The sequence below is a fragment of the Nannospalax galili genome, unplaced genomic scaffold, assembly GCF_000622305.1.
Source record: "Nannospalax galili isolate Female #2095 unplaced genomic scaffold, S.galili_v1.0 scaffold701, whole genome shotgun sequence".
NCBI classification, from domain to species: domain Eukaryota; kingdom Metazoa; phylum Chordata; class Mammalia; order Rodentia; family Spalacidae; genus Nannospalax; species Nannospalax galili.
The window spans coordinates 174,538-186,961 of record NW_008344990.1 but is presented as its reverse complement, the minus strand read 5'-3'; the positions used below and the strand labels follow the sequence as shown (position 1 = coordinate 186,961).

The 12,424-nt window shown below is 39.6% G+C and overlaps 1 protein-coding gene across 1 annotated transcript in view; it reads left to right on the top strand.

Moving 5' to 3' along the window:
• LOC103740596 (zinc finger X-linked protein ZXDB-like) overlaps positions 1-11,062 on the top strand; it is a 34,628-nt gene extending 23,566 nt beyond the window's left edge. Inside the window, exon 3 of the mRNA XM_008841257.2 lies at positions 10,529-11,062. Coding sequence (XP_008839479.1) covers positions 10,529-11,062 — 534 coding nt within the window. The remainder of the gene's footprint in view (positions 1-10,528) is intronic.
• Positions 11,063-12,424: the final 1,362 nt, after the last annotated feature.

Sequence of the window (12,424 nt, the reverse complement as noted above, 5' to 3'; positions counted from 1 at the left end):
TATGGTTTTTCCAATATGTGATTTAAAAAAAAAAAAAAAACACTGAGAAGAAGTTCTGAAATATTTAGTTTCTAAGCTTTTAATGTGACAGCTCATGTTTTTCTTTTATTTGAGCATTGGTAATTTGGAGTATGTGATGGTAGATTTGGTACTGTAATGTAGTTTTGTACTCACCATGTATGGATTCTTCATCTGTAATTGCCCTAAATGCCACTTCATTTTCTAGATACCTTAGCGAAGAATAAGTTTTCAACATAAAACAAACCTGTTATATAGCATGTAAAAGCTTTTGAAAATTGTGATCTAGTACAGCTACAAAGGAAAAACTATAAATAAGGAATTCTTTAATCCACTTTGAGAATAAATTTCCAAAATTCACAAAAATTCAATAAAAAAGAGTACAAAAAGAGAAAGAATCAAATTTCTAAAGCATAGCTTTAGAGGGAAAAGAATAGAAAAATCTTAATCTAAATGAGACAAGGGTCCAGACTATACTAGAATGAGCATTATAAAAATATTCATAATTTATTTAAATATTTTATTTATTATTTTTATTTTATGTATATTAATGTATTTGCCTGCATTTAGGTGGGTGCACCCGTGTTATGAAAGGCCCACAGACATCAGAAGAAGGCATTGAATCCCCTGGAACTGGAGTTACAAATAGTTGCTAATTGCCGTGTGGGTGCTTGGAATCGAGTCTGGGCCATCTACAAGAGCAGTCAGTGTTTTTACCTCTAAGCCATCTCTCCAGCCCCTAATTTAATTATAATGGAGCTAAAATAAGACAAATGTCCAGAGAAAAATAAAAAATAGTATAGCGTTTATCTACATTTTCCTAAATGTTTACCTGCTTGTACCAATACATGTAATACCAGTCTATACATTTGTTATAAATCTGATGAGTTATTCTTTTGTTTGGGCTAACACCACATATTTCTTTAGCACTCAAGTGAATTGAAATAATTTAATGCACATTATAAATGTTTTACCTAATGGTGACAGTGACAAGATTAATGTCTATTCCCATTTAACATGAAAAGGAACTGAAGGAAGAACAGATCCAAGAGCAAAATTGAGCTCATGTAGTTACTTAGTGACAGAAAAGAGTATAATCCCAGGCTGTCTGATTCTGCCATTATCTCTCTGCCATCATCAAAATTTTAATACCATGAACCTGTATAGCTGCACATATTATTTGTATTTTCAAGCAAAGAATATATATTGTGTAGTGATTCAGGGCACAATCACACAAAGGAAACTATTATGTATGAAGTAATATTTAACAGCAAAATTTCATGCACTTTTAGTTTCTCTATTCCTCTGTTCTTGTATTTCTATTTTGTTCTATTCTATTCTATTCTATTCTATTCTATTCTATTCTATTCTATTCTATTCTAGTATATTCTAGTATATTCTATTCTAGTATATTCTGCTCTAGTATATTCTATTTGAGTTCAATAAGTGCTGGTTATGGCCCACTGAATTGATTTCACGGCTATATTAAATTCCTATTATTGTAAAACATATTACCACAAATTGGGCAGATTAAAACAGTACTCAGTTATTAGCTCATGGTTAGATACATTGTAAGGACAGATACAACATGGCTAGATTCTCTACTCTGAGTCTTTCAAGACTAAAGCATAGCTCTTATGCCAAAGGAAGTAAGAGGTAGTTTATTTTGTAGTCAAATATAAGTGACCATGGTCTGGCATGGATTCAGGCTACCCCAAATACCGGGATGCATATTTCAGATAAGATTTATGTGCTGCTTAAAACAAGATTTATTTATTTTTAACTATGAGGTCAGGTGCCTGCAGAGGTTAAGGGTGTTGGATCCCCTGGAGCTGGAGTTAGAAGAGGTTGTGAGTTGCCAAAATGGGCACTGGAAACTCAACTTGGGTCTCCTGCATGAGCAGTATATGCTTTGCATCTTAATTATAAGGCCACCATAGAATTCCTAATAAGAGGAAGAAATGATTCAATAATCACAAGGGCAAACAGAAAAATGTACAATCAGATATTGGAAGAAGGCAAAAGGAAAAAAAAACCAATACAGCAGATTACCAACATTCTGGAAAACAAAAACAAAAAACAGTAAAACAAAATATGCTATATGCTCTGAAACCAAATGCTATGAAAACAAATGAGATGTATATCTTAAACTTAATCATATGACTCAAACAATATACCCAAGGAGCTAACACCCAATAGTTGGGTTCAAGGAGCCCATTCTGGTACCTGGCAACAATCTAGGTAACTCCAGTGAAAATCGATCGTTGAGACACCACATTCAGGTATTAAAATATGTCAACACAAGTGCAAAGCTCTCACCTCAAAGGAAAGAAGAGGTAGTGTCCATGGCTAATGAGTATGGATTTAGGTTACCCCCAATACCATCTTCCAACATGCAAAGAGTTTCATGAAGGTTATGTAGTTACAGAGAAGAAGAAAGTCATAAATCAAGGCACTTTTAAAATACATTTGTGGGAACATAAGGTAGGAAAAGCAAGTATATCTCTACTATAGGGTCATAGATGCTGCCTGATGACATTCTTAGCCTTTGGGTTATTGAACACCTGGGGTCAGTTGCACATTCTGAAAATATTTATCTAATAGTTACAGTGAAAAAGAGAGGTGAGTGATCAATGGCTACTAAGAGAGGGTAAAGATAGCAAAAATTCTAGGTCTCTATAATTACTGAGGTTCTTATTAGTCAACCAACCTTTTAGAATCTTCCACAGGGTGAGATGCTTTTCTCTCTTGGAATTTCAGTTAGATGTCCCAGAATCTGGAATCAAAGTATACACCAGAACTATGATCTCAGCTTTACCACTCATCTTAGAAGTAGGCATAACACAATTCACCCTCAAAATTGTTTATTCCTCTTATATAAAAATACATTCATCTCATTTTACTATTCCTGTAAATCATTTCACCTAATCCTGAGTTCAAATAAAAAGTGTATATATTCATAGGTTTCATTGAAATTGACCTTATTAAATAAAAACTCACCCAAAATATTTTATATACTATTTTCTGTCTTTGGCTTTTACTGAAATGGTTCTGATGTCTTATGTTCCTGAGAGGCCCTCTGCTTGGTTGAGAAGAATTATTAAGTATGCTCTTCATTTCCTGAAAAAGAATTCTTTTTCATGATGCTGTTTTTAAAATTTTGTCTGTACGAGGTTTTAGCAATACACAAACTTTTTCTCTATGTTATACTTTTGGAAATAATCTCTTAATTTTACCACTTGGAAACATTAAGAATTTTTAAAACAATCAGTCCTAATTTATGTTGACAAAGATTCTACCTTTGACCAAACTTGAGATAGGCTTTTTGGAGTTGTCTTCTCAACTCTACCTCACGTTTAGCCTAAGTGGTGTTTAAGAAACATTAACAGTTTTGAAAAGTTCAAACTCTATCTTTAGGATGACCTTAGCCAACTTCAAAGAGCCTGTCTTAAAAATACTTAAGAATTTACTTTCTAGTTTACATTTTGTTTGGAAAATCCCCATGTAAATTGAGTTCCAGTATCAAACTACCTAAAAATTCTGCTCTAGAAATTAGTTGGCTAGAGCGATGGCTTAGCAGTTAAGATCACTAGCTGCTCTTCCAGAGGGCCAGAGTTTGGGTCCCAGAACCTACATGGCAGCTAATGACCATCAGTAACTACAGTTCCAGTATATCTGAGTACCTTTTCTGGCCTCTATGGACATTTCATGACATGGTTGCACCTAAATGCATCCAGGCAAAACATTCAGACACGTAAAATTAAAATTAAATTTTAAATTAAAAAAAAGTGGGAATGTAGATAATAGGAACCAACTTCTTATGTTAAATCTCTTCATACTGTTTCTCTTTCTCTGAAAAACACCTGAGAAAGAGGGGGGAATGGAAAATGTGAGAGTGGGAGGAGAGGCAATGAGGAGGGGAGAAGGAAGCCAAAAATAAGCTCACTAAAGCAGAGGGAAACAATTTCATCCCCAATTGGAAATCCTGAATGTGCTAAAATAATTTATACAACAAAAAGATGTTACTTCCACATTACAGATTTTGAGTTAATTTTGACACATGCTGAAATGTGTCAAATGACAAACCACAAATTCAATCAACAGAAGCTCAAATTACAATTATATTTTAGTATTTCACTAAACTAATTACTGTAATCCTGAGAATATAAAAACACATAGGTATGCTTCAGTTTTACTCTACCAACTATAGTCTTACCTAAATTCCCCATGGTTGTAGTATTCATTACCTTAAAATATTCTATAGTTGTTATTGATGCTCTTAAATTAAGTCTTTGATATAAATTTTCTTGATCAAACGAGACTCCATAAATCATCACCCCTAGTTAAACAGAAATTCCCAAAAGTAAAGTAAATAGGACATTCAAAGACTGAAACCTATTATATAAGACCTATTTAGAGAATAATAATTTAGAGAATAATAATCTCTAATGTTTCTTGAATTAGCAACCAAATGATTCTATTCTTAAAATTCTTAAAATTATTGATTTCATCAAATCAGAAATTCTTTCCCTATTATTAAATTTGCATGATATAGTGTACATATATTACACATATATGGATATTTTCACAGTTAGAATATGGGAAAAAGAGAATAAAGAGAAATAAATACAAGACTTATGCTTTCTTCCTATTTAAAAGATCTGAATTCCCTATGAAGAAAACAAATGATTACTTTTTATTTTGTAAATAAAGTTCATCGTAGACCAGATTGTGCATCTTTTTTGTTTACTCCAATTATTATTTATTGAAATTTAACTGCACTCAAATTGTTACTGTTGCAACCAGAACTTTGCCCCTGTTTCACATCATACCCATTACATGAAGACTCAGACCTCCCATGATGTCCTACCCACAGTTACCAGGCTACCTCATCCCTTCCATTGGAAACTCATGAGGTATTTTGAGAGAATTTTTCTGGATGTTTTCCTCTAATACAGAATCTAGCTCTGCCTTGTGCAACCCAGATAACCTGAAACTGACTAGCAAATACTTTAAGAGGCTGTGTTACCAGTGTTATTGTGCTAGATCTATGAGAATCTACATTTTTGAGATAAAGGTCCAATGTAAATTGTTGTAAGCAATTAAGAGTGCTTACTGATCTATGTAATTCAATATTTCTCAAGAAGTTTGGCTTAAGTAAATTGTAGATCCAGCGCTGTTCCTCCTGCCTCTCTGCTCAAGGTTCTCTAACAGATTGCATAGGCTACTTCCCTAGCTCCAAAATCTCTTCCTCAGGTTGAGAACCCACATTGAATGCAACGTTAATTTCTATTGCTACCATAGCAAAAATGTTGCAAACTGAGGGACTGAACAGGTACTCCCCTCTCACCTCTGGAGGCTAAGAAGTTCAAGACCAAGGTGTTGTGTTAATTTCATTCTGAGCCCTCATTCCTTGGCTTGTAAAGATGGCTTTCTTTTACTTGTGTCATCACTTGAACTTTCCTCCCAATATGTCCGTGTTTCAATAGTCACGTTAAAAAAAAAAAAGGCATCAGTCATATTGGAGTAAGGGCTACCCTAATGCCCTTGGGAATTCTTTTAATTAAAACTTTTAGAAAGAGATGGAGCAGTTGAATTTTCAAGGTAATGGAAGAACTTTTTCTATGACCATGGAAGATAAACAAGTTTTCAATGTGATGAATCCCATGGTCATGGGTCAATTATGGATTAGCTGATCTACCAATTAGAAGAACTATCCTATTAAAGGCACTCTATAAACACCTATGCCTACCTTCCTTCTTTTCCTGTTAGACCTCGATTAATTACCACTCTGGAAATGGAACTACAGTTTACCTGGGAACTCTCAAAATAAGACATTAGCCTGTACAAACAATAAATTCATTTTAGCACCATTGAGAATTTCTTTGAATGAATCCTTGAGCTATTTTTAGAAACTATTTTAGCATTTCAAGTTCAAAAGGATGTGAAAGATATCTATTCCACCAAAACATTAAGAATACACATTTTTCTCAGAAGCCGATGGAACTTTCTCATAAATTGACCACAAATTAGGACACAAAGCAAGCCTCAACAAATATAGCAAAATTGAAAGAGCATCCTGATTTCTATCCAACTGGAACTGAATAAAGCTGGATATCAACAGCAACAGAAAATACACAAACTTATGGAAATTAAACATCACACAATTGAATGAAAATTGGGTCAATGGAGAAGTCAAAACGAAAATTTAAAATTTCTTAGAACTGAATGAAAATGAAAACACACCATAGTTCGAGTGCACAGTGAAGGCATTCCTAAGATGAAAGTTGATAGTAATAGTCCTATTATTCTTCTCTCTGTTTCCTTCTTTCCCTTTACCTCCCTGGTTCCCTTCCATATTCCTGGTTCCTGCAGTTACATCAGGATATGCACTCATTTATAAATATTTGGTGTTAGGATTCACAAATCAGGGAGAACATACGCCTTTTGTTTTTCTGAGTATGTGTCATTTCACTTAGATAACAGTTTCGAGATCCATCTATTTACCTGCAAATTTCATTATTTCATCTTTCTTTGCTGCTGAGTAGAACTCCATTGTGTAAATGTACCACATTTTCATTATTCACTCATCAGTTGAGGGACAATTAGGTTGCTTTCATCTCTTAGCTATTGTGAAAGAATAGCAACAAACATGGTTATACAAGTGTCTCTGCAATAGGATGAGTCCTTTGGGTATATGCCAAGGAGTGGTACAACTGGGTCAAATGGTAATTTCATTTTTAGTTTCTTAAGCATTCTCCACACTGCTTTCCATAGGGGTTGCATGAGTTTGCAATCCCACCAGCAGTGAATAAGCATTCCCCTTTCTCCACGTCCTCACCAGCATTTGGTATCATTTTTTTTTCTCTTTATCTTAGCCAGTCTGACTGGGGTAAGGTGGAATATTAAGGTGGCTTTAATTTGCATTAGCCTAATTACTAATGATGTTGAACACTTTTAAAGATATTTCTTAGTCATCTTTATTTCTTCTTTTGAGAACTCTCTGATTATATCTTTAGCCCATCTTTTAATTGCATCATTTGGTTTCTTGATTTTTTGTTTTTTGAGATCTTTATATATTCTGGATGTTAAACCTCTGTCAGATGTGTGACTAGTGAAGATTCTTTCTCACTCTGGGTTTTCTCTTCATTTTCTTGATTGTTTCTTTTGCTGTACAGAAGATTTTTAGTACAATGAGGTTTTACTTGTTGATTATTGACTTTAATTCCCGAGCAACTGGTGTCTGATTTAGAAAGTCCTTTCCTATGCCTATATCTTGTAAGTTACTGCTAATGTTTTCTTCTAATAGTTTCAGAGTTTTGAGTTTCATATTGAGATCTTTGGTTCATTTGGAGTTGACGTTTGTGCAAAGTTAAAGATCAGGATCTAGTTTCATTCTTCTACAGGTGGAGATCCAGTTTTGCCAGCACCATTTGTTGTACGCTTTGAGATCTGGTATAGTAATCTCCTAGCATTGTTCTTTGTGCTCAGGGTTGTTTTGGTTGTCACAGTCTTTTGTGCTTCCATACAAATTTAAGGATTTTTTTTTCTTGTTCTATGAAGTATGCCATGAAAGGTGTTACTAAGGGAGAAATGTGCAAAAAGAGGGTCGTTAAAGGGGAAGGCGGGAAGGAGGGCTATACAAAGAACTATAGGAATAAAGGGGAAAAATTCTCCCAGTACACAGTAGAAAAAAAAAAAAAGCCTTAAGCACAGAAGGAACCCTACAGGGATGGAAAGTCCTACCAGAAGCCATATGGTTATTAAATAAAAATCCTAGTGCCAGAACATGAGCTGTTGTCCAAAGGGCCCCTAGAGGTCCCCAAAACAATAAAGGCCATTGCCAATAATGTTGATTGTATACCAGAAGTGAACGGTAAAACCCTATTGCTGAAGACACAGCATGATGTGAGCACAGGAGATGGAGAAATCACACTTGGACTAAGCTGGAAATTCTCTGCCACTGAATGAGTGGCTTTTATAGTGCCAGAAGGCAACATGCAGATGGCTGGGGGAGAACTATCCCCTAAATTCTGCTCAACAATGGATCCTTCATGCAGCACTATCAACATGCCAAACAAGATGTTCCAACAGGCACAATAGCATCTAGTGTATGTACAACCAGGAAATTTTTGATTGGATATAATGCCTGCTCCTAGAGGTGGAACACACATCTAGTACTGTAGACCAGGCCAAGCATTTGTGGCAGAGGAGGATATAGGCCCCAGTTGGGAAGCCAGTGCAATTGTTTTGTTAGATAGATGTGATGTGCCTGCTAAAGTACCTCCAAGCATTTGTGTTTATGCCCAGAGGTTAAGTTATTGTAGTAGGCAGTGTTTAGATGTTCTTGCTTCTTTCTGTTTGTGTTTTTAAAGTAGATGGAATCCCACTGAAATGAGCCAACAGCCCATGGAAAACAGATGATGCAGAGACCTGAAAGTTCAGTGCCTTGCCACAATGGGGGGAAGATCATCCTACACCTATCACCCACTCCAAGGCTCAGGGACTTTTGTGGACAGGTTGGCAGAAACAATGTAAGAGCTGGAGGAAGGGGTGGAGTGTTACCTGGAAGTGTCCTCTGAACATTATGTTGGCAAGCTGTAGTCACACCTCCTTCCCACCTGTAGGAGGTGAAGTGCCAGACCTAAACACAGACCACACTAGAGAGCACAGCTTCCTCCTTGAGAGCACAGCCTGCACTTCCGCAAAAGAGGCAACATATAATCTTCCCCAGACCTAGAGACTGATGACGCGAGCGGCCTGGATGAGGGGATCTATCAGGGAGCGACACACCAGCTTATGGGACACTGGGGGCAGGAGGAGAGATATAGAAAACCTGCCCTTCCCAGCAATAAACGAGTCTGCAGCACCTCACCTAGTGCCTGCTTCCACCCGACTCCCGGTGTCTGTTTATTGTCTCCACACCACTCACCCCCACCTCGGTCAGAACCCTCAAACCCTGCATTCCCTCGTGGGCAGGACCCGTGAGAGAACATGCAATAGCTGGCACCCAAACAGGGTTCTCGTCCCCCTGGCATTGGTGACGCCCCCTACTTTGGTTCGTTCGGTGAGTAGGCCTCGGGTTTTTTCTGTCCCTTCAGCTGCCCAAAGGTGAGTAAGTGGCCTCCTTCTCTGTCCCCTCTACCCTGTTTGTCATATTTGTTGTTAAATCAGGAAGGCACACTCTGCCGCGTGGTTCCGAATCCTATGTGACACCTTTTATTACTTGGCTTGTCCCAGTGAGTTAACGTAAGGGCTGATCCATCCCAAACTCAGAGGCCAGGCTTTGGGTCATTCTGTTGCCTGTCCCGGAGACACTGTGTGAGCATACAGCAAGGGTGTCACGGCTCTTGGAAGTCCCTCACTAAGCACAAGACATTTGGATCCAATACACCTCTTCATGTCGGGGTGGGTTATGTCCGAGTGGCCCACGGTCCTTGTTTGCTTCATTTGTGTCCTCTTGGTAGTCACCCTTTCCTTTTACTTTTGTGGCGAGTTTCCCTTCACGGGACCTTCCCATGATGGGCAACCTACCACCACAGTGCAAGGAGCCACAAATGGCATCGCTCAAATCGCTCCTTAGAACTCAGGTACTGAAAGTTAAACCAAAAGATATTGAAAATTTCTGAGATGAGGCCACTAATTTGGCCCCTTGGGTCTCTCCTGAGATTATGTGGGATCCTGACCTCTGGATGTGGGTCCTTTTCTTGGCCCAAAAAAGGGAAGTAGGGTCTGGAGTCATTCCCCCACCTCGTTTGCCCCGATCCTTTTTGCCATCATTGCCAGCCTTAAATCCTCCCCTGAAGAAGTTATTTCAGCCCACAATAAGCATTGCCAGTGTAGACCTTGCCATTACTTCAACCCATGCTGACTTTGATATGGGAACAAGCCTTGAGGTCAATCCAGATGAGGAAGGGGCCCCCTCGCCCCTTACTCAGACCCTGCTTTCAAAGCCACAACAATCAGAGACACCACCACTCCAGTACCCCTGGAAGGAACTATGTTCTGCCTGCTCCAATGTACCTCCCACTCATTATATACCCCCCATGGCCCATCCACCCCTTACTGCCCCTTGCCGGCCCATGTCTACCTTTTTGGTTAATGTCGGCCCCAACACTGCTCAACAGCCATGGGTGCCCACCCCCTCACAGACCTTGCACTCCTCTGCAAAGCTGCCAATGAATGAGGCCCCGATTCCCCATATTTTGAACAAGATCTCCACCGATGGGCCATGCAGTTACAGACCCATTATGATTGGTATAACTTATTAAAGGCTGTATTGGAGCCCTCAGTCTTCCTGAGCTGGCGTTTGGCCTACAACGATCAGGCTGAAAATCAGGCACCTCTCAACCTTCAATATGGCCTTAATATTACTCTGGATATGCTCACAGGACGTGGAAAATATATTGACCCCACTTCCCAGTCCACTATTGGCCTTCATGCTTACTACCAACAAGTTAGTGACCTGGCCTTCAAGGCCCTTAAATGTTGCTCCCCCCATGACCCACAGACATTCTTCCGCAAACTGATTCAGCAGCCAGGGGAGTCCTTCACGGACTTTCTCGCCCAAGTTACTGGAGTGGTAGAATGGAGAGAGGAATCTGGGACCACTCAAGATATGCTTGTCAAATACTTGGCATGGGAAGGCCTAAATACTCCTACCCGCAGTGCTATCGCACCTGTCTGTAATGATGATATTCATAAATGGGTACTCGCCACTAGAGGCCTAGACCCCAAGACAGGGCCCATCAAGGCCCTGGCTGTCTCCTTAGAGGTACTCTTATTACAAGGAAGGCCCACCTCCTCCGATGAAAAATATGGCTGCTGGAACTGCGGGAGGACAGGACACCTCTGCAGGGACTGCCTGAACAATGGAGCTCATCCCAAGACCTGCTGCCCTAAATGCAAAAAGGGATTTCATTGGGCAAAAATTTGTAGGTCATGGCCCCAATCAGAGTCAGCTCCTTTAAACTCCACCCGGGGTGCCCCTCAGCCCCACAAGAGGGGGAATGAGACAGGTTTTATGGACCCTTCTGATTCTTAATCACTCACCCCTAATGACCTTATTCCTGGATGGGATCACTGTGAAGGGTCTAGTGGACACAGGGGCCGATGTTACCATCATTACCGAGAACACGTCTCTTCGGTTCTCCCATTGGAAATATCGGCCTGGCCTGCCCATTAAGGGAGTGGGTGGCAGCCAGGACACAAATTTGGTCGTCCGCCCAGTACACTGGAAGGACTTAGATGGGAGTAAGGGCACATTCACTCCCATAGTGGCTGATGTCCCCTGCAAGTTGTGGGGTTGAGATGTCCTGGAGGACATGTGTGTGATCCTTACCACAGACGATCAGGCCTTTTATGATGACGTCATAGCCCATGATAACCTTGACCTCTCTGGGAGAAGTTGGAGACCTGACCAGCACCCCCAATTCTAAGGGCCACTGCCCTCCCTGGGACATCCCCTAAGGAGTCTCCCACACTGATCACTCTTACCTGGCTCTCAACAGATGAAATCTGGGTGGAGCAGTGGCCTATTATAGAACTTAAGTTTTCTATCCTCAAAAATTTGGTCCAGGAACAGCTGGACTTTGGACATTTGGAACCATCCACTAGTAAATATAATACCCCAATATTCATTATTTAAAAAATGGCTGTTTTTAGATTGCTTCAGGACTTATGTGCCATTAATGACCAAATGGAAAAAATGGGCTCGACACAGGCCGGCTTGCCCCACCCTGGCTCTATTCCTCCTTTTTATTATATCATAACACTTGATATTAAAGATTGCTTCTTCTCAATCCTGCTGGCCCCCCAAGATCACGATAAGTTTGCCTTTACAGTTTGGGAACCAAACTTCCACAAGCCGGCCTTCAGATATCAATGGAAAGTCCTTCCCCAGGGAATGAAGAATAGTCCTACTATCTGTCAGCTTTTTGTTTCATGAGCCACTTCAGCCATCCCTCATAGTGTACAATTTATTCACTATATGGATGATATTCTGTTGTCCCAACCTAACCCACAATTCCTCTGCAAGGTAACCAGAGACTTACTCTCCCACCTATTGTCCCTTGGCTTGTCTATCACCTTAGATAAGTTACAGGATGTTCCTCCTTATACCTTTTTGGGGAATACCATTTCAGTCAGTGTATGCCCTATGGCCCCTGCCTTTAATTCAAAGCTGATCTATACACTAGCCTATTTTCAACAACTCTGTGGTACCATAAATTGGCTTAAACTGTCCTTGCCCATACTCTCGGAGGAATTGAAGGCACTGTCTTCACTTTTGGAGTGCCCCAACTGCCCTTCAGCAAAGGTTAACTTGACTCCCCTGCCAGTGCCTTATTGCAAAAGATCATTGAGTTACTCTCGTCAACAACCCTCGACAGGTATGAGCCCTTACAAT